This window comes from Hypomesus transpacificus, chromosome 23 (assembly GCF_021917145.1).
Source record: "Hypomesus transpacificus isolate Combined female chromosome 23, fHypTra1, whole genome shotgun sequence".
NCBI classification, from domain to species: Eukaryota; Metazoa; Chordata; class Actinopteri; order Osmeriformes; family Osmeridae; genus Hypomesus; species Hypomesus transpacificus.
Window position 1 is genome coordinate 4,979,300 of NC_061082.1, and position 25,941 is coordinate 5,005,240.

The following is a 25,941-nucleotide window of genomic DNA, read 5'->3' on the forward strand; positions in this document are numbered from 1 at the left end:
GCCAGGTTAAACAGCAAAAAGAAAAAAAGTTAATACATTTGTGGCGGGAAACACTGCATTTTCAGTCATAGTATGGCTTAAGATCTCAGATCAGCCTCCCCTCTCTGTCTTTCTGTCTCTCTCTCTCTCTCTCTCTCTCTCTCTCTCTCTCTCTCTCTCTCTCTCTCTCTCTGTAACTTCCCCTCTGTTGTGGCGTTGTTGTGCTTCTCCCCTGGAGGTCCGTGTGTCTGTGACAGAGAGACAGGCTCTGCACATGCCCCACACTGGGCCAGCAGAGTCATATCTGACACCTGGTGTCAGCAGTACTGGGAGGGAGGGAGGGAGGGAGGGAGGGAGGGAGGGAGGGAGGGCGGGCGGGCGGGAGAATAGAATAGAATAGACAGCAGGAGAGCAGGAAGGGAGGGATGAGGGTGAAAGGAAGAGGTGTCACACTGACTGCCTTGTACAGACATTCTCCGTAATGTGGTGGTGAGGGACAGGGGCGTGTGTGTGTGTGCTGCTGGCCTGTGGATCATGTGACCCTTCTGCAGCTGGGGCTGATGTGTGTGTGTGTGTGTTCCAGGGTCGGACAACTGCAGACTACGACGAGCCGCTGAGGATAGAGGAAGACACACACTGGACCTCAGAACACACAGGGTAACCCTCCATCTCTCTATCCCTCCATCCCTCCATCCCTCATCTCTCTATCCCTCCATCCCTCATCTCTCTATCCCTCCATCCCTCATCTCTCTATCCCTCCATCCCTCATCTCTCTATCCCTCCATCCCTCATCTCTTTATCCCTCCATCTCTCCATCCACCCATCCACCATTGTTTCAGATCTTCCCTTTATCTTCCTCTCCACCCTTCCATCATCCATTCCCTATCTGTCTTTCATCCTAGCGTGCTTGTCTTCACTGTTAGTGTGTGGCCATGTGCCTGAACCTCCTGTAATGTAACATTGCCTGTCTCCAGCTGTTCTACACTGTGTGTTTAACACATGATGGTGGAACACTTTTTTTATTGCCCCCATCATGCAGTGTTGTTACTGTGCATACACAATATGACTCATTTCCTATTTCTTGTTGCTACATACTGTTGTTGCAGGTCAAAGGTCAAGGGGGGTACTAAACTCCACATTGACATGATCAACCAGTTGAAGGAGGCTGTCGAGCTACTACAAGACCCCAGCAGGTAGGCTGTCTTAGTGCTCATGTTCATCCTTAGTCAAAGAACAAACCAGAAAGATTCATTTTACAGTACGTTAGCACTCAAGGTTATACTGAGAGCTGTGATGTCACCTAGACATACTTCACAGCTCTGACACCGACGAGTACGTTCAGACACCTTCCAGATGGCTCATTAGCATCCCCCCGCCACGTATATAACCCCACCTCATGGTACCTCCTCCCACACACACACACAGACCGATGAATCCTAACTTTGCTGATCTGATACTGATCTAGTGAATCACATTATGAGAAGATATGTATGCCTCTGTTGTCTCACTCTGTGTGTGTGTGTGTTCCAGAGTGAATATGGAGTCAGAGGATTTGGAATTGTCTGGAGTGCAGCTCTATCCTGTGGAGATGGTCCTGGTGGAAGAATCCCTCAAGTAAGCGTGTGTGTGTGTGTGTGTGTGTGTGTGTTCACATGGATGGTGTTTATGTGTGTGTGTGTGTCCTTCCTTCTTGCTATCTCCCTCTCTGCAAGCTCTCCCTCCCTCCTTACCGTATCTTTCTCTCTGTTTCTCTCTCTCTCTCTCTCTCTCTCTCTCTCTCTCTCTCTCTCTCTCTCTCTCTCTCTCTCTCTCTCTCTCTCTCTCTCTCTCTGCAGTGGCCAGGACAGTGATGAAGGATCTACCACACCCAAGGTGAGATGTCCCCCAGACACACAGTACACACAAGATATCTGCTACAGTACACAGTCTGCTATAGTACAGGACACAGTCTGCTACAGTACACAGTCTGCTACAGTACAGTACAGTCTGCTACAGTACAGTACAGTACACAGTCTGCTATAGTACAGTACAGTACACAGTCTGCTACAGTACAGCACACAGTCTGCTACAGTACAGTACACAGTCTGCTATAGTACAGTATACAGTCTGCTACAGTACAGCACACAGTCTGCTACAGCAAACAGTCTGCTACAGTACAGTACAATCTGCTACAGTACAGTACACAGTCTGCTACAGTACAGTCTGCTACAGTACAGTACAGTACACAGTCTGCTACAGTACAGTACACAGTCTGCTATAGTACAGTACAGTCTGCTACAGTACAGTACACAGTCTGCTATAGTACAGTACAGTACACAGTCTGCTACAGTACACAGTCTGCTATAGTACAGTACACAGTCTGCTACAGTACAGTACAATCTGCTACAGCACAGTACAGTACACAGTCTGCTATAGTACAGTACAGTACATAGTCTGCTACAGCACAGTACAGTACACAGTCTGCTATAGTACAGTACAGTACACAGTCTGCTACAGCACAGTACAGTACACAGTCTGCTATAGTACAGTACAGTACATAGTCTGCTACAGTACAGTCTGCTATAGTACACAGTCTGCTACAGTACAGTACACAGTCTGTTTTTACATCTGCTATGACTTTGAATGTAGCTCCTCAGGGTAGGATAATTGATGGATTTGTCTGGTAGTGTGTGTGAGTGTGTCTGTGATATGTACTGGATTTTCATTGAATTTCCTTTAGTACTTAATCAGCAGCTAAGATTTTTGAGGATATTTGAGACATACTGTAGTATAATATTATATGTTATGAAAATTATGGTAAAAATGTTGTTGGGTTTACAGTCAGTTAAGATAGAGGTGCTTCTTAATAATGTGTAACAGTATCCTTGTGCTGTGTGTTTGAATGAGTTGCATCATTCTAGTCTCGGCTCGTGTAAACAGAGGCTTTTATTTTGGAGCCTAGTGTAGGTTACAGCACATTATGCGCTAGCTAGCCTTGATTCATTACACGGTAGCTAGCTTGATTCACAATCTGCTCTGAACAATGCTGCATTGGCAGTTCCTCGAGCCATGCAAAACACCAATCAGGGAGAACAAGCAGCCATGCGTGCAGAGCCACAGGACCTGAAACAGGGATGTCAGAGACTGACAGCACACCATAGAGTACTAAGCACTGCGATCCTATGGCTCGTATGTTCTAGAAGGACTATCCGGACGGAGGTTTTGAGTTCCAGAAGAAGAGGGAGTTCATTCTAGAGCGAGCAAGGGTTGAGGCCCAGCTAGCATGCCAGCAGTATCAGAGACATGTGTCAGCCCAGGTAACCCCGGCAACACAGGTAACCCTGGCAACCCAGGTAACCCTGGGAACAAGCCAGGGGTGGCCACACACCCCCCCCCCCTCAGGCTTCCCAGCCAATCCCAATCCTCCACCCCTTCCCAGCTAATCCCACGCCATCATTACCCTCTATAGTAAGTTCCTCATGTAGAATGTGGTAGTATTTTTGGTCACTTCATGCCTCATGTTAAAGCAAACATTTTCTGTAGAATATTTGTATTTTTATTATAATAAAATATTTCAATTTTTTTTTAACCTGCTGCCAGCCTTACTTTACTGTTTAGTCTGCAGTAGCGTGTTTTAAAATGTGGCTAAGGGCATGAAGTGACTTAGTGTGTTCATCTTTACAATCTCCATAGAAACCAGTTGCATAGCCAACCCAAACCCAAACTCTTTGACCTGTGTGTCACTCTGCTGTTTAGCATGTCGTGCTGCTTTAGATGGTTTGAGTTGTTTAAGCTGAAGAGGTTTGTTGTTTGTGCTGTAGTGTCTGTGTCGGTGTAGGTGTGTGTTTCTCTACTGTGAGGTGTGTGTTTCTCTACTGTGAGGTGTGTGTTGGTGTGTGTTACATGCCGCTGTGGTTTGCAGTGTGTTTTCGAGTCTCGGTTTAGAAACATAGTGACGATTTAGCGACTCAGTCTGAAAAGGCCTTTAACCGTCTGTAGCGCACCACCAAACAGACACGCGACTTGAGTCGTAACGGTTATCCATTAAACGGTTCTTAACAAAAAAATTATGATACAAATGGGATTGCTTAATTTTGCACACGGGATAATTTAAAGTTTAAAACCCACATTTTGAGTACTTGTATTTAATTGAAAGTCCAGCAATAGGGAAGTAACTGTGTTGAAAGAAATCTGCCATGGCAGAACAGTTAGAGTAGTCTTTGGAACAGGAATAAGACAGCATTGTTAGCTGCGATGTTCTAGACTCCTCTAACAATGCTTTGGGACAGCAGAACACACACACACACACACTCGGACCACAGCAGGCTATTGGGGACAGGGCACACGGCCAACTTTGACCACTCAGAGAAAAAAACCCCATCTCCACAAAGCTTCCCATATGAACAGTCATGGCAACAGTGACCTCACCCAGACCAAACAGCCAATTAGATTCACAGCTTATTTGTATTGCTGTATGAGACCAACCGTTGGGAACTGGGCGCACAGTCTGCAGGCCAGCGTATATACATCAGCGTATTGACCATGCCAGACCTCAGGCCTGTAAACAGACCACTACTGATCAATCACAGACCTGCGGTTGACTTTCTATGACTTCTGCTCTATTTCCTCCTGCTGAGGGGTCAACTCCAGTGCACAGCTTCAATAGAAATACACACATACGCTTTGATGTTTAATACTGGTCGTTACAGGCCTAGTCCTGTGTTTGTGTGTCAGATGTCATCGTGTGTGTGTGTGTGTGTGTGTGTCAGATGTCGGTGTGTGTGTGTGCTCTGATGTGTTCTCACACACCCAGGCTGACAGGATGTATAATGTGCACCATGTCTGCTCATGCTCGACCAGGCAGAGGACCGAGCTCCAGCCAGCAGCCACGCCTTCCCCAGCCCTCCCTTCGGACTGAAGCCCCGCTCAGGTGAGGGGAGGGGTGGGGTGGGGAGGTGTGGAGTGGGGGAGGGGAGGTGTGGAGTGGGGTGGGGGGAGGTTGGGGAGGGGTGACACAATGACAGGCTGCTTTGCTATTCACCAAAACCCCCAATTCCAAAGCTTCCATTTCCAAGACAAGCCAACATCCCACCTTCACAGTCATCTGAGGTGTTTCCTTAGAAACACCAACACACGCTCCAACAGCAGCTGTAGGGCTCTGTTGTAGAGATCACCACAAAGACTCTGCAGACACTACCAACATTGGGTGCATTTAGCCCCAAGATCATCTCTTTGTGTTCCCTGTGCTTGCAGTAACCTAGAGTGAGCTTTCATCCATGCTACTTGACATTAGCGCCAGCATCCATCCAGCTAATCGTATCTAGGCTAATTGCTAGCGTGTGTAATGTAGCTTGAACTGCTAACATTAACAGCATGACATGAAATCTGTTTTGTGAAATGCCACTAATATTGATTATTGTTTTGTTTAATTTTTTATGTTTTTTTGTGTTGTTTTCCCTCCGCTCCTCCTCTGCATCTTGCCTCGGTTCTTTCCGCACGTCTCTACGTTTTATCGCTCCTTTTCTCTCTCGTATCATCGATTGTCGCATGACTTTTCACACACTCCTCACCCCCTTTATGTAATCCAATCTGCCTTCGCACTGGCTCTGCCTGCAAACTACCTCTGCCCTCAATATTTCATTCCTGTCTCCTTCAACGACTCGTTTTGTCGTCATTTCCGGAACTGTCTTTGGTGTCTTGTGGTGGGTGTTTTGGAATGGACCTGGCCCCTCCCCTTTGCACAACTGCCCCTCCCCTTGGCCCTTCGCCCCTCCCTCTGTACTATAGCCCCACCCTCGCTACCTTGCTCGCCCCCGCCCTGTCTCCGCCCACTCCTCACACAGAGCCTGTCCGTCGATAGCGACACGCCCCCTAGGCCAGATGATGGAGGCATGCTCAGCCGTGGTAGGTCCCTCCTCCTCAAATAATCAGCCAGTCGGAGGCTGCGATATGCCAGAGTCTCCGATGTTTAAAAAATGTGTGTGCCCCTATCGTTCTCTCTTCTCTTCTCTCTCTCTCTCTCTCTCTCTCTCTCTCTCTCTCTCTCTCTCTCTCTCTCTCTCTCTCTCTCTCTCTCTCTCTCTGTCTGTCTGTCTGTCTGTCTCTCTTTCTCTGTCTGTCTGTCTCTCTCTCTCCCCCTCTGTTCTCAGTCTCTCAGTAACTCTTGGGTGTATCAAGTCTCATGTGTAGTCTTCCGAGGCTTTTGACCACATGTTGGGGTGTTTTTGATCATTGTGTGTGTACTGTGTGTGTGTACTGTGTGTGTGTACTGTGTGTGTGTACTGTGTGTGTGGCCACACCCCAAAGGATCAACAGTGATCCTCCATCGTCTCCTCCTTTGCCTTCCCATCACATCTGTTGTCATGGTAATGAGTGTGGTCTCAGTGGTGGCACATGGCAGGCCTGTGAACTGTGTGTGTGTGTGTGTGGGGGTGTGTGTGTGTGTGTGTGTGAGTGTGTGTTGTACCAAGCTCTTACATCTCTGTGTATGCAGTAAGCACCGCTTTACCAAACTTTTTTCTTGACACACACACACAAAAGCACAACTCTCCATTGACACAGCTCACTAAAGCACCTCTGGCCGGTTGAAAGTTCTACGATATGTACCCCCTGCTTCCTTCACAGCTCCTGTGTATGTATAGCTCTTATATATGAAGTGTTAGATAATGGTTCCAGAGGGGATATCCAACTTGTAATGGACTGGAGGGACTTTTATGGCTGAAAGTCGCCGTTGGTGAATCATGCACTTTCCCAAAGGGGGTCTCCTGTTACAGACTGACCATGTTCAGACAGGGGGCTCTCTTTTGGGATTTTTAAAGTTATCTCAAAGTAATAATTATAGATTTGTGCAGGTTTGTGTTCATAGCAAATAGCTCAAAGGGGATTGCTTTTAGTGGTGTGGTGAAACGTTTCAGTAGTCCTCTAGTAATGATACCGTTGGCTTTGACCGTTTCGTATGAACGTCATTCATCATAACTAAAGTTTATTATAGGGTCAAACCTTAGTGAGAAGGTGACATCACCGGTAACCAATAGGAGATCCCAGTTGCTGAACTCAAACGGTACTATGCTCTCAGATGGGAAAGTTAAAGACATTGCTACTGGAACTGTGTGTGTGTGTGGTTGCCGAAGGGAAGCTGTTTCACAGTGCAGAATGACAGTTTGGTTTCATTGTTGGCAGTTGATTTGACCCCTGGCCCTGTAAACATCACCATCTACTGAAGGCCTAGCACGCCATAGTGATGTCACAGTAGCCTGAGAGGAAGCAGAATCAGGGAGTTCCTGTCGGATGAAAGGCCTCCGTTATGGAACAGGACAGGACTGGGATCATCGACAGACTGTTCTCAAACTACCCTTAGAGCTTTTCATCTTTCAAAAGAATGTTCCATTACCTGTGTACCAGGATTCAAGCCAAGACGGCATGCAGACACAGACACACACACACACACACACACACACACACACACACACACACACACACACACACACACACACACACACACACATGGACACACATGGACACACATGGACACACACACACACACACATACAGACACACACACACACATACAGACACACACACACACACACACATGGACACACATACACACACACACACACACACACACACACACACACACATGGAGACACATACAGACACACACACACACACACACACACACACACACACACACACACACACACACACACATGGACACACATACAGACACACACACACACAGACACTATTCAGTCCAGTCAGCTTTGTTAGAGGAGATGCTATCTGTCCACTGTACCGTGAGTCTCGAGAGGGAGGAATGGAGAGAGTCTGGCAAAAAAAGAGGGTGAGAGAGACAGATAAGGAGAGAGAGAACGAGAGAGAGAGAAACTGTTTCAGTTCTCATTTGTTTTACTGAGACTAAATGGAGCTTGAAAGCCGTGAGCCCTGACCATAAAGAAGTCCTGTCCTGTTCTGAACCCTCCAGCCTACCCCCCCAACCCTCTACCCCCCAACCCTGCACCCCCCAACCCTCCACCCCCCCAACCCTGCACCCCTCTCTTTCTTCACTTCCTCTCAGTCCTCTTCACCCCTGATTCTCTCTGACCACCTTCTTCTAACCCCCTCAGCAATGTACGTGTTGTTGTGGTTCCTCTCCTTCCGTGACGACAGCAAGATAGCACGCCCGTACATGCCCCTCTCTAGATTAGAGTTTGTGGTTTCTCTCCCTCTGAAGATATCTACATGATATCATAGTCATAAAAAGTCTTGGTGTATGGACACCGTAAAACTGTGAAGTAGTCTTTCTATTCTACTCACCACAGTTGATGCAAACTCAACCGCCTATATTGATTTCCTCCACAGAACCAATTGTCACGCGCAGAGTATGTGTTTATATGTAGGTGTAAGAGGAGGTAAAAGAGTTACTCTGTTCTTAAACTTCCTGTTTTGCAATCATATGTAAATATGACCGGACAACTGACCTCTGTTGAGTTGATGTTTTTTGTCTACAGGAAGCTCAGATTAAATGACACACCTATGTTTTCACACCTTTCCTCACAGTCAGCCCCTCCCCTTCTCCCTCCTCTCGTCTCTGTTGGAGGCGGAACCTTCCAGAGGGTAGAACTGGTCCGCTGCTTTCTCATTTCCCAGAACACATTGTGTTTTTCAAAGGTTTGTTTTTAACTGAGACGCTGACACTCACTATTAATAATATATATCTTGAAGGAGGGAGTGAGAGAGGGAGAGAGGGAGAGAGAGAGAGAGAGAGAGAGAGAGAGAGAAGGAAGTCGGAGAGAGGCAACATAGATGGATAAAGAAAGAAAAAATAGCCCAAGAAAGAGTGGAGGGGTGGGCTAGTTTGGAGAGGAAGAAACCGAGAGAGAGGAGGAGTGGACAGATACTAAACTTAGACTGTTTACACTGGCAGTGTGAGGTGAATACAGACCCACAGGCTGCCTAACCTCAGCATGAATGGTCTACAGTGAATGTGGAGTGATGACCGGGTCACAATTTTCGTTGTGTTATTATTTGGCTGCGGTTATTTAGACTGGACCAGGCCGGAGCAGAATGTGCCAGATCTTTCCTGCTTTTACAGAAACACACTCTGACACGGAAAGTCTAAAAAACATTACCCAATAGGTTACCATGCTGCTGCGCGCCGGCCTGGACAGGTTGGTGTTTACGATGCTTGACAGGATGCAGATTAGAATAGAAAACACACACACAGTTGAATACACTAGAAAGAGTCTTTGTAGAGAAGACATTTAGCCCCTAATCTTCTGCTCAGCAGATCATCAACCCCTTTCTCTCCATCTTGCTGGCTCTTGTGAGTGGATTTTTAATGAAGATTGTGGGGTCACCATGGCGATGCTGGCTGGACCAGTAGCAGGCTCCGGCTGTGCCCTGGCTGTTGGACTGGTCCTGTCAGGGAGGCTGGTAGGGAAAGCGGGTGCTGTTGGCTAAAACAACCCAGATGGCCTGCCTGCCTTTCCACTCCTGAATGAGAGAGGGAGAGGGGAGGAAGTGGATTTGCCAGCACAGTCATTCTGTGCTAAAAGAGGAGAGGAGATGGAGAGATGTATTGAGGCTATCTCTATGATGATCTCTCCCTCTCTCTTTGTCTCTCTCTCACTGCTGTGTTGGCTCTATCTTGGACGCCCAGGAGACACCACATCACTCCAAATGAGTCTCAGGTTACAACAAATGCGTAACTTTATTGTGTCATTACTAAAGTGTGTGTTTGTATGTGTGTACTAAGAGGGTGGGATACTAAATGGAAAACACGAATGGTATCTCTTGAGATTTGGATGAGTATATCGATGTAGAACCTGATGGTTTGTCATGACAGACCTTTCAGAGTATAATCAGAGATTGAGAGGAGATGGATAAAGGAAGTATGATGATGACATCACACATCATCTAAGATCAGTCGTTAGTCTCTCTGGCTCTATTCCCCCCTGCTGGATCTCTCTTTCTCTCTCCACCCCTTTCTCTCTCTCTCTTTCCCTCTCTCACCATCACTCTCTGTCTATCTCTCTTTCTCCCTCTTTCTCTCATATTCACAGCACTTAACAGTCAACTTCCTGCCTGCTCCTGATCACTGGCTGATGGGATAGAAGCGTGTGACCACTGATCATCCTTCCTCTGTGATCCGTCCCCAGATTAGGTGAACTGCTCCACCAGAAACCAGTGGCATGTTCCAGATGGTTCCAGATGGTTAGAGACTGCCTACTTCAAGGCCTTCTGTCTGTGTTTGATCTTAACTCACTGATCCTTACAGTTATAAGGCTAAACACAAGGCTAGGTTCAGCAGTGGCTGAACAGGTCGCAGGTTCAAATCTCCGTCTGTAGGCTGTTTAAGATAAAAGCATCTCTTATGATTATATTACGATTATATTTCCTCTATACCCTTAACATTGAAATGCAGCCGTCAGTAACTCTTGGGCTCCACCTTGTGGCCACAGTGTGTATTAAGGCTTAAAGGGCTTTGTTTTTATGCCATGGAGTGTCGATGTTGGCACAGTAAAGACGATTTATGGCATGGATGTAGGACACTGAGTAGGTAAATGATTCACTTGAGCTGTAAAGCAGTGTGGGTGTGTTTGTTTGTGAGAGAGTGTTTGTGTGTGTGTTTGTGAGAGAGTGTGTGTTTGTGAGAGAGACAGTGTGTTTGTGAGGGAGTGTGTATGTGTGTGTGTTTGTGAGAGAGTGTGTGTTTGTGTGAGTGTGTGTGCCATGTTCATGTAGGGTTTCTAACAGTGTGTGTGTGATCAGAGGCCAAGCCTGTTTCACACTCTTCCCCTCCCACACACTTCCTTCCTTCCTTCCTCCATTCTCCAGTCTTCCTAAGACAGCCGCTTGTTTGTGTGCTTAAGCAGCCAGGAGCGTGACTGAAGGAAACACCAACCACAGCGTCTGCAGTTGTATCTTTAGTGTTTCATAGTACAGTCAGACGATAGCCACCGTTAAGAAAGTCGTTTATACTTCATGACTTCCTGTAGAATGTGTTGAAACATCTATCCTCTGTAGATCTGTACATAGGCTTGATTGTGCCTGGAGGAAAATCCATCCCATAATAACTCAGTGCACTTGGCTGCTTCTGTCACTATGAAGTGCCAGCTGGGCTTCTGTACAAGTGAATACATGAATATAAGGGTTATGTAAGTGTACTTTACATCAATTTGTACGTCCAAATGGAATTAATGTCAGTGAACGAGCGGGATGTGGCATTTAATACGTGTTCCCTCTGGGGAGGTGCTGTGTGGATGATGCATGAGTGCTTTTGAAGGTTCAAATCTACCTCTCTCTCTCTGTGTCAGTGTCATGTCCATGTTGGTGACACTGATGCAAAGGCGTCGTTTCTCATCCACATCTAACGAGTTTGTGTTCTTGTGGTTGTCATTCTGTCCTCCGGCCTGCGGGGGCAGTGTTCCTGAGGACCCATAAGAGCCTTGAGTCGGTGGACCCTCAGTTCACCATGAGGAGGAAGATGGAGCAGCTGAGAGAGGAGCTGGAGCTCATGGAGCAGCTACGTGATGTGAGACGCTGTCTGTCTGTCTGTCTCTCTGTCTCTCTCTCTCTCTCTGTGTTCTAACCCTTGCTCTCCCTCCTCAGAGCATAGAGAGCCGTCTGAAGGTGTCTCTTCCTGAAGACTTAGGCTCCTCCCTAATGGACGGAGTCGTCCTCTGCCATCTGGCCAATCACATCCGCCCTCGCTCCGTGGCCAGCATCCACGTGCCCTCGCCAGCCGTGGTACGTTCCGGAAGCACCTCGGGGTTCAAAAGTCATTCAGTTATGGTTCAAAGGTCATTCAGTTAGGCTCAGGGGGTGAAGGCAGAGTGCGTAGACCTATCCAACAACACGTTTAATCTCAATATCGCGTTGTGGGAAAAACGTTTGTGTGAGAAGGTATTTGTTATCTTGAGTTAATCACTAGACGTTGTTCGGTACGTGACGTGTTCTGTGTGTTTGTGTTCAGCCCAAACTCAGCATGGCCAAGTGTCGGAGGAACGTGGAAAACTTCCTGGACGCCTGCAGAAAGATGGGGGTGCCCCAGGTAAGCCACGCCCCTCTCCTCTCCTCCTAACACTGCTCTGACATCAGCCAACTTGTCACTGATTCACCAGAAACGGTTAAAACCAACTGATTCATAATCAGTTGGAATTCATACTTTTGTGATGAGTTTCGTATTTGGGGTTTGAATCTGACATTGGTTAGCTGATTGTGATTCAGTGAATTTCTAGAAGACACACTAGCATTGAGGATGAAATAGTTAGGCACTATTTCTGGGATAAGCACATCAGTATGAGTCCCTATTCTGATGTAACATAAGGTAAGTAACCATTTCCAAAAATCAAGTCAGTTAGTGGTCGAAGGATAACTTAAAACAGTCACATTGTCCCAGTGCAGATCCCAGAACTGGTTTATCTAACACATTTCTCCTTCAAGAGAAACCAGTGAAATTAGACTTGCATCATCACAACTGTTATGCTGTCTCATCATTGCTATCAACAGCTTCCGGCTTTCTCCACATAGTAAATTGCCTTTGAACTTAGAACCTTTGACCTGGCTCTGACGGTGTCCGTGTGTCATCAGTTTGAGTAGGCCCACACACCACACAGCCGATACAAAACATCTGTTCTAAAACATTATCTGGAAATATCTCTATGTAGCGTGAAGGGCGAAAGGTTTTGTGCTGAAAATATGTCCGTGTGATTGTGAGAGTGCACTTTGAGAACATCAGGGAGACAATAAATCGGTTACAGAACAAATAACTTGCAATTAAATATATTAGGTTAAATAAAGCCAGCATTGAAACTATAACAAATAACTACCGTTAATTATTGATGCAAGTCAAAATGATCTTAGTACATTGTCACCGTGGTGTCACGTGAAAAATAAGTCATCAACATTCAACTAAACACTGGTGAAGTAAGGGCATTGGACAGACCTTTATAACAGTGTTGTCTACATTCTGGCCTATCCTATCTTCCCATTCAATGAGCCTGGTCGAAATCACACTGAAAACGCTGCACATAGCACTGTTGTTTGACCAGCTTGCTAGCGCTGCCAATGATTAGTATAAACGGTAGCATATCGCTAACTTTTACTGTGTTCTCTTCCTGCTTGCCTGCTCATCACCAACCTAGCTTGATGCTAGTGAGATTCCTCGCTGCTGCTCGCTGGCTTTGCGGCTCTGCGCTGTGCGTCGCTAGTTGCTAACTTGCTGTTACAGTATGTACCTGGCTGTTAGCATTGTGCTCGGCGTAGCTGCACTAAAAAGGGCTGAACGCTTATATAAAGCTTTGCGGGTGCTGGCTGCTGGCTGACACCTGGCTTGCAGCACACGTCACTGGCTGACCCGCAGTACTGGCACAACTCCATTGCTCCTAACCCTGCTCACCTGACCACGGCCTGCTTTTTGAGAGAGGCAAAGAAAGAGAAAGAAAGACACACTGAATGATGGACAGAGAAACTCAAATGGATACTGACAGGAGAATGTCTGACAATGTAATCATAGCGGGGCCATTCACGATCTAACCTCCATAATCTCTCTCTCAAAAAGCAGCCTTGCACGTTGCCGTGGTGACACGCCTGCCTAGGCCCCCTCAGACAGACTTGAACCCTGACCTCTTACCCCATTGGTTAACCTCCTGCCTTCTTTCTGTTTACTGCTGGACCTTCCTCTCCTCTTCTCCTTCCTCCTTTTTGATACTTTTATCCCTATCTCTTTTTCTTCACCTCTGTTCATCCGTTACCATTACTTTCCCCCCTCTCCCTCTACTGGTCTTCGTTTCATCATACATTCAACCTTCTTCCTGACATAATTTTAAAATAACATCTTCCTCCTTCCCTCCTCCTCTAACCTTCCACTCCACGTCCCCACCCACTACTCCTTCTAACAAAAAACGTTTCTTCATTCATTTATTTCTCCTCTTGTCTATTTGGCCTGGCCCCCTCCTCCTCCCTCGTTCCTCCTCCCTCCCTCGCTGTTCCTCCCTCCTCCTCCCTCCCTCGTTCCTCCTCCCTCCCTCGCTCTTCCTCCCCCCCCCTCCTCCCTCCCTCCTCGGGGGTCAGTCCTCCCTCTGTTCAGCGTATGACATCACCCAGTGCCGCCTGCGTCCTCTCCGCACCACCGTGTGCGCCCTGGTCGCCATGGAGACCCCCCCAGAGAGGGACAGGGACGCTAAAGACACAGAGGGGGAGGGGCTAAGCCCCGCCCCCGAGGCGGTTGCTCCTTCGCAGGCCCCGCCGCCCGCCTGGCAGCTCTGGGACGTGATTGGCTCCAGCCTGTTGCACATGTTCTGTCTGCTCCTGCTGTTTTTAGCCTATAGCTGGAGCGAGCTCACGTGACCCTACCTGTCAATCAACTACCTGTCCCCCCACCCGCCCCCCCCACCCCTCCGCCCCCCCGCATGACACCACACCTCCTCCTTCAGTCTCCTCTTCCTCTTCAGACTTTCCTTTCTTTGTTGCCGTGCCGTTTCCATCCCAGAAGAGGTGTAAGCGGAGGGTCAGCTGACTCACGTTTTTTTTACGTCCGCACGACGAACGCACACACGACCGCTGAGACGTGGAGCTCTTAAAGGAGGAGGGATCTTTTCACCTGCAGGGTCTCACCTGCTCAACCTCTCACGGGCCTCTCAGACACCCTGCTCAACCTCTCACGGGCCTCTCAGACACCCTGCTCAACCTCTCACGGGCCGCTCAGACACCCTGCTCAACCTCTCACGGGGGACCGGTAGTGTAACTTGTTACCCTGTAGGGGGCAGTGTTCAGGTTGTATTGTATTCACTTGATCAGAAAATGATCATAAAAAGCACAGAAGGCTCTAATGACTTGACATTTAGGTCCTCATTAACGTACACTAACAGCACACTCGGTAACCATAAGTATTATATTCAGGTTCATATCCACATACCGGCCCTGTACTTCACCACATACCGGCCCTGTACTTCACCACATACCGGCCCTGTACTTCACCACATACCGGCCCTGTACTTCACCACACACCGGCCCTGTACTTCACCTCATACCGGCCCTGTACTTCACCTCATACCGGCCCTGTACTTCACCTCATACCGGCCCTGTACTTCACCTCATACCGGCCCTGTACTTCACCACATACCGGCCCTGTACTTCACCTCATACCGGCCCTGTACTTCACCTCATACCGGCCCTGTACTTCACCTCATACCGGCCCTGTACTTCACCACACACCGGCCCTGTACTTCACCTCATACCGGCCCTTTACTTCACCTCATACCGGCCCTGTACTTCACCACACACCGGCCCTGTACTTCACCTCATACCGGCCCTGTACTTCACCACATACCGGCCCTGTACTTCACCACATACCGGCCCTGTACTTCACCTCATACCGGCCCTGTACTTCACCTCATACCGGCCCTGTACTTCACCACATACCGGCCCTGTACTTCACCACACCGGCCCTGTACTTCACCTCATACCGGCCCTGTACTTCACCTCATACCGGCCCTGTACTTCACCACACACCGGCCCTGTACTTCACCTCATACCGGCCCTGTACTTCACCACACACCGGCCCTGTACTTCACCACACACCGGCCCTGTACTTCACCTCATACCGGCCCTGTACTTCACCTCATACCGGCCCTGTACTTCACCACATACCGGCCCTGTACTTCACCACATAGCGGCCCTGTACTTCACCACATACCGGCCCTGTACTTCACCTCATACCGGCCCTGTACTTCACCACATACCGGCCCTGTACTTCACCACATACCGGCCCTGTACTTCACCTCATACCGGCCCTGTACTTCACCACATACCGGCCCTGTACTTCACCACATACCGGCCCTGTACTTCACCACATACCGGCCCTGTACTTCACCTCATACGTTAGTAGCTATGACTTACGATCTTTATAGACTGTTCTCCATTTTCTAAAGAGGGACATGCGTCACGACTTCTGCCTGTGAACTCTCTTTGAAAACTGCCTGAACGACAATGTTCCTGACCTCCACTTTGATTCATCCACTTTTCCAAGCATTCAGACTAATGACACCGCATTTCCAGACCAATCATTTGTATATGCAATGTTACAGATTTGACTATGGTCATGCACAGATGAAGTTGAAGGGCTAGCTATGAATTGTACTGTGTATATAATACAGTCTTAGGTTTTTCTCATTTTGGAGCTTTAATATGTTGTGGGAAGCAGAACTGAAACTTCGTAATGATGACATATATTTTGTTCATTAACCCAATTCAAAAGCCATTTATAACATTTTGAAAAGCTTCCCAACACAACCCTACTGCAAGGCATCCTTCCTCTGATTGGTCCTTGAGATTATACAATTAACCAACTGGGAAGTCATAAATCAGCTTTTGTCCTGTTGCCAGTTTCAACCAGTATGCCATAATTAAGTTTGATTCATGTTTTAACTCTTCCAGTGCTGTTTTTGCTAGACCCTGGTACATGTGTTTCTGTGACCTGTGTGTATGGCCAGTGTTCATGACGGAGGTAATAAATGTACAGGTTGGGTCGTCGCCCTTCTCTTCTCACTCCTGTCGCTTTGTCAAGTCACCGTTGACAACAAGGTCCGGTGGGGTTCTGTTCTGTCGGTCGTTCATTAATGATTCCTAATGTTTCAAACCGATGAGTAATGGACGAGGGGTGCGGTCAAACCTAGAAAGGAGACACTTCTAACTGTGAAGTTAGTTTGAACTAACTGGGAAGCTGACTTTTTGTCATGGACATTTAGTCTGCATGTTGTGTTCAACTTTCTTGTATATTCTGGACCGTTAGAAGAAGATAAAAGTATGTCTCACAAGTTAATTACATATACTATGCTGTGTGTGTGTCTCCAATTACTGTGTATCCATCATTTATCCTGTAAAAGGGGTATTTATCGCTGTTTATTCACATTTGCCATCTTTACTGCCCTCCTCTGTTTGTATGTCTCTATTTCTGTCTCTATTTCTCCCTCTTTCTTCTCCTGCCATGTTCTTTCCCCCCCTTCCCCCCCCCATGTCTCTCTACCTCCCTCAATCTCCATCTCTATATTCTCTCTCCCTCCCCACCGCTCTCTATCTCCCTCCCCATTTATCTCCGCCCCCCTCTCTCTTTCTCCATTATATCTATCTCTCTCTCGCTCCGTTCGGCTTTCCTTCTGTGTGTGTGACCCTTTCCCAGGATAAGTTGTGTCTCCCTCACCATATCCTGGAGGAGAAAGGCATGGTGAAATTGAGCATGACTGTCCAAGCCCTGGTGGACGAGACTTCAACCAAGCAGGCCCTCTTCACCTGAACAGGAAGCTTGGAGCTCCCATCAATCCAACCACACACAGCACACAGACGCACGCCAACACAGTTAGGTCTTAACTTAGGATGAATGAACACGGTTGCTATCTTACCTTCTAAGATGGCGGAGGAAGGGATTGTGTTTCTCAGGCTTTTTCTTTAACAGAAGGTTCCTGTTGAACATTTGGGGCCAAACCAAGCAGTGTGTTCAGCAAATGATTCAGTGGGAAGTCTTACTCCCTCAGATGTGTGAATCTGTTTTGGAGGAGCGCTTAGTCTCCCTGAACTCAGTAACCTGTTTACTAGCATACTGCAGGGTCGATATCTCGCCTATGCGTGTGGTTTCTTTTCAATCCTATATTTATGGTTCCACCCAAATCACTCACCGTATTCACAAAATGTCTAATTATAATACATCTTAAGTATAATATTTGGTCATTCATTCCTGAGCTACAACTTCAATATTTAAATGTATTCATAATACATAAACAGTGGTTACATTGCAGAAAATCCCCACGCTTTTCTCCACAATACCCTTTTTGTTTTGTTTACTGAGGTGATACAGAGTTCTTTACGACTGTGAGTGCCACTCCTGAGAGGCTGAGTCACAAAAAGTCACCACACACTTCATTCTTTTGTCTCAGTGGTATCATTATCTGCAGTGTGTGTGTGTGTGTGTGTGTGTGTGTGTGTGTGTGTGTCAGAGATAGGAGAGATACAACAAGCTGAACAAAAAAGGGAGACGGTGAGGGTTTTGACATCCCTGTAGTTGACCTGTCATGAGGTGATGATAGCTGACCTTGTCAGGTGATGTAGTCTTGAAGTGACTAGCTTGTGTAACAGTCGCCAAGGTGCATTCACCCAAGAACTACTTTATGAGTGCACAATATTATCTAACTACAGATCCCTCTGTTTGCTAGTTGTAAACAAGAGAACGTTTCGGACTACCAGAACATGGTGTGTATGTACATATATGCATTTATTAACATAGCTTGGTATCCAAAGCTTAAGCTAATTAAAAGTTTAACAGTAACATTTTATGAGATCAGTCACTGGATAGATTTGCCAGTTGCCAAAACAACTAAACGTTTTATTTCAATGTGCAAGACAATATAGTTTTTTTATGTAGGCTTTGTAAATATTATTTGTATACAACAATGGTATAAATACTTTAGATACTATCTGGTAAAATATATTTCTATGAAAAGTGGTGATGTGCAGTCGTAACGTGACGTTGGTTTGTGCAAGTTACGTATTTAGAAAGTATTTGTCTATTTTTTAAACTTATATTTATCAGTACTGTATTTTGACAGTAACCACATTTATCACCTGTACGTTGAATATTGAATCCTCAGGCAGTTAACACTATTACAATTCCCCAAGAACAATCTAATAGTTTGTATGAATGTACATTGTTTAGTTATAGTTGTAAGGATTGCGTACTTTCATACATTTAGTTGGACATTTGATCATTTAAAACACTACAGATCAGATTAATGATAATTGTAACTCAGAAACCTGTATGTCCATTTTATTAAACATGGAACCAGAAAGGACTTGACCATCTCTTGTCTTGAACATGTCCTTGTAGAAAGAAGGGGTGGAGATTGAAGGGAAATTTGATACGGATATTTCTTATTTAGATGAAAGACAGTTTTTTTTTTTTTTTTTACTGTGGATCAATGGAGAGTTTAAAGTTTGGTTGCAATCCTGCTAATTTAAACATGTGCTTGTTGACATCATAAAAGCCCAGGCATCTTTATACCCAGAGTTCTGGGTTGTCCAGTCAGACTGAGAAGATGATTCCCCTGAGAGGAGAGGCCTTTGTCCTGAAATTATCTGCACTTTAAAAGAACTATAAGTATTTATACTCACTTGTTTTGGCAACTGACAAATCTAGGTTTTATATTTGGTCAGATGTGAATAGCATAATTTGAAATCAAACTGTTGACTGATGAATATTAAGCAGCATTTTTCTACTTTACACTGTATATAGTCCTAAATCTTGTATTAACTTTTTTGTACTTTTATGATTGGAAACTTTATTTTTAAGTGACGTATGTTCTGTTGATGTATCATATATCAAATACCTTTTTGTACCTCTGTCATCATTTGTACAGCAACACAAATGTACATGCATGAGACACTCCTTTCAATGTCGCCTTAACTGCTGTGAATACTGTACATACTCCACATTACCTTCAGTAAAGACTCATATCTGTTAAAAGCACCCTGTCATCTTTTGGTCAGTTGGACACTTAATTTGATTAAAGGGTATAGCTCAGTAGTTAGAGGGATCACAAGGTCTAAATGAAAATGAATAGAATACAATTTGTATTGTTGATGAATGTTACAACTAATGTGGATTTGAATTCCTGATTGATAAATAACAGGCCATTAAGTTCAAAACATTCCAAACTCACTGACAAGAAATAAAGTATTTTATTTTGTCAAGCCCACTTGAACAGAACATGATTGTACCTCCACCAGGTGGACTCTCAGTAAAAAGCACAGGTATAGTCCCGTGGTCGCTCTCTTAAGCGTTCAGGTACTTAGCGTGGTGCTTGATGTGGTCGCTCTCTTAAGCGTTCAGGTACTTAGCGTGGTGCTTGATGTGGTCGCTCTGTTAAGCGTTCAGGTATTTAGCGTGGTGCTTGATGTGGTCGTTGATGAATGAGTAGATGAAGAAATAGCTGTGATCGTAACCCTGAAGAAAGAACATGACATTCACACAGTTAAAATCATCAACTCAGTCTGGCGATAGAATATATTTATACTAGAGTGACGTTTCTAACCTAGGGTAGAACACATTCAAAGACATCTATAAAGTTTCTTTAACGTTGCTGAAATATTTCAATATCTGTGCGCCGGTCTAATCTGGTCAGTTGCAGTGATTGGCCACAGGGTGGCAGCACCTACCGGCTGCAGTCTGAATACGACGGGGATCTTCTTCTCTGAGCAGGCTGCGATGAGGTTGTCGGGTAGGAGCTGGCTGGCTGACAGGAACTGGTCGTCGCGGCCCTGGTCGATCAGGATGTCCAGCTGGGGCCCCGAGTAGGAGACCGCCAGCACGGTGGCATCGTACTCCTGGAGGTGAGTGAGGTGGAGGTGAGGGGGGTGGGAGTGGAGGTGTGGGAGTGGAGGTGAGGGGGCGGAGGGGAGGGGGCAGAGGTGAGGGGGCAGAGGTGAGGGGATGGAGGTGAACAGGGTGGAGGGGAGGGGGTGGAGGTGAACAGGGTGGAGGTGAAAGTGTGGGAGTGGAGGTGTGGGAGTGGAGGTGAGGGGGCAGAGGTGAGGGGATGGAGGTGAGGGGGTGGAGGTGAACAGGGTGGAGGGGAGGGGGTGGAGGTGAACAGGGTGGAGGTGAGGGGGCGGAGGGGAGGAGACGAAGATGAGCAGGGTGGAGGTGAGGGGGTGGAGGTGGATGGACGAGAGAAGAATAAATCATAAAGAAGCTGAGGCAGAGATGACAGAGGGCTTCACCTTCACATGCTAATCTCCAGAGGCCATTAATCTATGTAGTTGGTTACTAGGCAACCACTTGAGCAGTTTTGCCCTACTGAAGCATGTCTAACCAGAACCGAATCAAATGACTGAGATGTGAAGTGTCGATGAGTTAACAGAGAGCCAGGCCCACCAACCTCCCCACACTCACCTCCCAGCTGGCCTTGTCAGCTCCGAGGTAGCCTGAGAAAGCCTTCTGGCCCCAGGCACACTGGATAGGGTTGCAGATAGGGGCGAACGCAGACACCGCCTACAAGACAAGAGGGCAAATTCACTCAAAGATGGATGTTAACTAAACACAACAACTTGTCCCCTCACAGCGACTGACAGTTGAGCAGAGGGAGTCAGGTGGCTGAACGGTGAGGGAATCGGGCTAGTAATCTGAAGGTTGCCTGATCGATTCCCGACCGGTGCACATGATGTTGTGTCCTTGGGCAAGGCACTTCACCCTACTTGCCTCGGGGAGAATGTCCCTGTACTTACTGTAAGTCGCTCTGGATAAGAGCGTCTGCTAAATATGTAAATGTAATGCAGACGGACCTTGTATTTCCCAGGGTTCTTCAGGGCACAGATCAGCGCCCCGTGGCCCCCCATGGAGTGGCCAGACACGGACATCCTCTCTGGGTCAGCGGGGAAGTTAGCGTTGATTAGCTTGGGGAGCTAACAGTGGCGGGGGTGCCGAAGGGTAAAGGGAGAAAAGGAGGACGGAAAACGTTGAGAGGCACAGAGAGGAGAACCTTGTTCCAGGTACCTGAAGACATCAGGATCATAGAAGTGAAAAACAATCCGGTGGACTACTTCCCCTGTCTCCAGGGCCCTCTCACTACTCTCCAGAGCCCACTCACCTCTTCTGTGATGTAAGAGTACATGCGGTAGTTGGTCTTCCAGGGTTCCTGGGTGGCGTTGACGTAGAAGCCGGCTCCTGACCCAAAGTCCCAGCTCTCATCTTCACCTTCGATGTTACAGCCGCCTGGGAAAGACACACACAGGGAAGGTGAAGGTGAGAGAGAGGTGGTTGGAACAGATGGGCATTCAGGGTAATCAAGTTATAATGAGACGGGAGTTGTTGTGGGGATGTGTCTGATGGGCTCTGAAGGGTGTGTGTGTCTGGCTGTGTGTGTGTCTGGCTGTGTGTGTGTCTGGCTGTGTGTGTGTGTGACCTACGGGGGCTGGTGTCAGGGGCGACGAGGATGATGCCATGTTCTGCTGCTGGCTGCTGGCTGCCTGCCTTGGTGATGTAGTTCTGTTCGGTACATGTCAACCCTGAAAACACAAATAAGGACACAGAACATATCAAACTAAAAGTATACATTGAATATTGCAGCTTAATTTGGATTGGGTGTTTAGATTGTTTCTGCAATAATATAAGTGCTTTTATTATGACTTTGATTAGCTTAGTTTCTTCTGGTGGGTATTGATGCTGGACATTTTAACTCACCGGATAGCCAATACATGACTGGACACTTGCCACTCTCTGCCTTTGGTGGCAGGTAGACGGCAAACTTCATTTTACACTTCAGCTCAGTGCTGCATAGAACAAAATAATTGTCTTCGTTTTTTTCTGGTGGTATTTTCATGCATATCGGAGCAAATTATGGTGGAAAATTATAATCCTCACCTGTCATGCTCAAACACCTTCTGGTAGCCGCCAGAACACTTATTGGATGATACTTGAGTAAGGGCCATGACTCCGTTACGATAAGACAACGGGGAAAAGCATTAGATACTTTTCTTTCCCAACATTTACAATGTTATTTCACCGAGATATCATAACTGAGAATCATCGGTATTGACACAGAACTGGCTAGTTACAGGATATGCTAGCCTACTTAAATTGCAGGTAATCTAGCAAATCTGCTGGTTCACACGGCATAGATTTTACGAAACGGGTTGGTAGGACAGAATTATGCTGTGCAGTGTGCCCTGACGCGGAAAGTTACACTTTAGCTAGTTGATTTAGAGAAAGCTAAATATGCTAGCATAGGCTAACTATGCAGCCTGGCTAACTTGAACATGGATATGCTAGCATCGTGCAAATTCAAAGAAAGAAACTGAATTGTTGCAATTTCACAGACAGAACGTGTCACATGTATCTGTCAGAAGGGCATAAATAGCTTGCTACTGTAGCTAATCCTGCAAAATAGCTCCCAGTCTTTTGTACTTAGTTCTCGAAACACATTTCAGTTTTCATAAGATAAGTGGAACAAATAACTATTATGTAGTATTTAATGCACGTGACCTACCTTGTATACAAGCAGATTTGCACTTAAACAATTTACTTTATTTAAAGCTAACTTCCCCGCTTGCTTGGGTCTGGAGTCCAACTATGGAAGCAGCACCGTGTTGAAACGTCAGTGTCACGGACACCTCCCCTTCAAGTTGTGGCCGTATATTGACACAAGGTGACACTGTTGTTCAAGAAAAGGTATAGCAAGCCATTCCAGACATGGTTCCCAAAGTCCATCTGAACGCTAAAGCCAGGTGAGGAAAGCTTCTCTGTACATTATTGTTTGTCATGTAATGTAGCTAAGTGTCACAACATGCTTCTGCACCGCCGGGGTGTCGTTGGAATAAAGAATTATTTAGGCGACCTCAACTTGGAACATTTCAATAGTCTTATTACTGGCCGAAAATAATAATAATGAAAAGTAGATTTTTCATAGAATCACCCAAATAACAAACATTCAGTTCTTTAAAATATATATATATATTTTTTTTAACCTTTCAAAACCATTTTTCGAAAAACAATTTTCAAGCTTTCTAAACTTGTTTTCGAAAGTATTTGTTCAAGCTTTCAAAACTTTTTGTAGAAAACATTTTTTATGAAGTGCTTAGTCAACCAGTATTAAATACCACAGAAGTAGGCCTACCTTAGATGCAGTCAAACCTCACATTAGCAAGTGTGCTCATCCCTTACGAAAACAAATTGAAACCTCTGAATAAAGGAAGCTCGACTGAGCTACACGTTTTCATCAGAACACCATTCTCTCTCTCTCTCTCTCTCTCTCTCTCTCTCTCTCTCTCTCTCTCTCTCTCTCCTCTCCTCACCTGTCATGCTCAAACACCTTCTGGTAGCCGCCAGAACACTTATTGGATGATACTTGAGTAAGGGCCATGACTCCGTTACGATAAGACAACGGGGAAAAGCATTAGATACTTTTCTTTCCCAACATTTACAATGTTATTTCACCGAGATATCATAACTGAGAATCATCGGTATTGACACAGAACTGGCTAGTTACAGGATATGCTAGCCTACTTAAATTGCAGGTAATCTAGCAAATCTGCTGGTTCACACGGCATAGATTTTACGAAACGGGTTGGTAGGACAGAATTATGCTGTGCAGTGTGCCCTGACGCGGAAAGTTACACTTTAGCTAGTTGATTTAGAGAAAGCTAAATATGCTAGCATAGGCTAACTATGCAGCCTGGCTAACTTGAACATGGATATGCTAGCATCGTGCAAATTCAAAGAAAGAAACTGAATTGTTGCAATTTCACAGACAGAACGTGTCACATGTATCTGTCAGAAGGGCATAAATAGCTTGCTACTGTAGCTAATCCTGCAAAATAGCTCCCAGTCTTTTGTACTTAGTTCTCGAAACACATTTCAGTTTTCATAAGATAAGTGGAACAAATAACTATTATGTAGTATTTAATGCACGTGACCTACCTTGTATACAAGCAGATTTGCACTTAAACAATTTACTTTATTTAAAGCTAACTTCCCCGCTTGCTTGGGTCTGGAGTCCAACTATGGAAGCAGCACCGTGTTGAAACGTCAGTGTCACGGACACCTCCCCTTCAAGTTGTGGCCGTATATTGACACAAGGTGACACTGTTGTTCAAGAAAAGGTATAGCAAGCCATTCCAGACATGGTTCCCAAAGTCCATCTGAACGCTAAAGCCAGGTGAGGAAAGCTTCTCTGTACATTATTGTTTGTCATGTAATGTAGCTAAGTGTCACAACATGCTTCTGCACCGCCGGGGTGTCGTTGGAATAAAGAATTATTTAGGCGACCTCAACTTGGAACATTTCAATAGTCTTATTACTGGCCGAAAATAATAATAATGAAAAGTAGATTTTTCATAGAATCACCCAAATAACAAACATTCAGTTCTTTAAAATATATATATATATTTTTTTTAACCTTTCAAAACCATTTTTCGAAAAACAATTTTCAAGCTTTCTAAACTTGTTTTCGAAAGTATTTGTTCAAGCTTTCAAAACTTTTTGTAGAAAACATTTTTTATGAAGTGCTTAGTCAACCAGTATTAAATACCACAGAAGTAGGCCTACCTTAGATGCAGTCAAACCTCACATTAGCAAGTGTGCTCATCCCTTACGAAAACAAATTGAAACCTCTGAATAAAGGAAGCTCGACTGAGCTACACGTTTTCATCAGAACACCATCTCTCTCTCTCTCTCTCTCTCTCTCTCTCTCTCTCTCTCTCTCTCTCTCTCTCTCTCTCTCTCTCTCTCTGTAGGATGTGACTGTGGTTGAGTTGTTCAGATCTCTTCAAAATGGAAATGACATCCTTCTTTAAATATACCTTTGGCGCACACCTTTTTAAAATGCCTCGTCATTGCAGTAGAATGTGTGGGGTTACTCAGAATAGATCATAGTTTGGTAGAAGCTATCTTCACTAACGATGCCAATTGATTAGGATAGTTTGCAGTTCTCTATGCATAAAACCTAATCAGTGTAGATTCCGAATGAATACATTTGATCATTTAGCGGACGCTAATAAATGATGTAAAAAAAAAAAAAGAAAAAAAATGTGTCACTGAAGTGTCAGAAATGTGAATATGGAACACAACACAGTAGGTTGACTTTGGACGAGGAGTTGGAGAAGCACTGATTCTCAGGTCTTCTGGGGTGAAGTCTGCCACACAAAGAGAACAGAGAGAGAAAACTTTTCTCTCAGCTTCTAACTACCAGACCGGCCAAATGCCCTAGAGAGAAGCAGGCTTGGGCCATGGTAGAGGTTTAAAAAGGATCTTACTGGAGTGGTTTCAAATGTTGAGTTATATGTGACTCCACAAAAGTACTTCCACATTGTTTTGGTGATCCACTCATCCATTCAGATGAACTAAAAAATAATGAAAATAAAATCTCCAAACTAAATCCAAGTCTTTGGCTTCAAGCAAACAGCTACCTGTTGTGAAGCAGTAGTCCACATCATTTC

The 25,941-nt window shown here is 45.8% G+C and overlaps 2 protein-coding genes across 5 annotated transcripts; one reads left to right on the forward strand and one right to left on the reverse strand.

Annotated features, from left to right (window-relative positions):
* Positions 1–381: 381 nt before the first annotated feature.
* lrch1 (leucine-rich repeats and calponin homology (CH) domain containing 1) lies at positions 382–19,460 on the forward strand. 2 transcript variants are annotated; one of them, XM_047046529.1, is made up of 10 exons: positions 382–636; positions 1,086–1,172; positions 1,510–1,593; positions 1,815–1,851; positions 4,819–4,888; positions 5,746–5,862; positions 11,385–11,494; positions 11,572–11,709; positions 11,936–12,013; positions 17,141–19,460. In XM_047046529.1, exons 2-10 carry the CDS (start codon positions 1,123–1,125, stop codon positions 17,252–17,254), a joined length of 798 nt encoding a protein of 265 aa, XP_046902485.1. In that variant the 5' UTR covers positions 382–636; positions 1,086–1,122; the 3' UTR covers positions 17,255–19,460. The 2 variants fall into 2 exon arrangements, with proteins under 2 accessions (XP_046902485.1, XP_046902486.1); XM_047046530.1 differs by lacking the exon at positions 5,746–5,862.
* Positions 19,461–19,670: 210 nt separating this feature from the next.
* On the reverse strand, positions 19,671–24,546 carry esd (esterase D/formylglutathione hydrolase). 3 transcript variants are annotated; one of them, XM_047046524.1, is made up of 10 exons: positions 22,995–23,116; positions 22,370–22,439; positions 22,190–22,278; positions 21,916–22,014; positions 21,597–21,721; positions 21,292–21,411; positions 20,903–21,001; positions 20,167–20,334; positions 19,845–19,954; positions 19,671–19,799 (listed from the first exon to the last, which is right to left on the reverse strand). In XM_047046524.1, exons 2-9 carry the CDS (start codon positions 22,435–22,437, stop codon positions 19,874–19,876), a joined length of 849 nt encoding a protein of 282 aa, XP_046902480.1. In that variant the 5' UTR covers positions 22,438–22,439; positions 22,995–23,116; the 3' UTR covers positions 19,671–19,799; positions 19,845–19,873. The 3 variants fall into 3 exon arrangements, with proteins under 3 accessions (XP_046902480.1, XP_046902479.1, XP_046902478.1); XM_047046523.1 differs by lacking the exons at positions 22,370–22,439; positions 22,995–23,116 and adding exons at positions 23,800–23,869; positions 24,425–24,546 and having other exon boundaries at positions 19,671–19,954; XM_047046522.1 differs by having other exon boundaries at positions 19,671–19,954; positions 22,995–23,115.
* Positions 24,547–25,941: the final 1,395 nt, after the last annotated feature.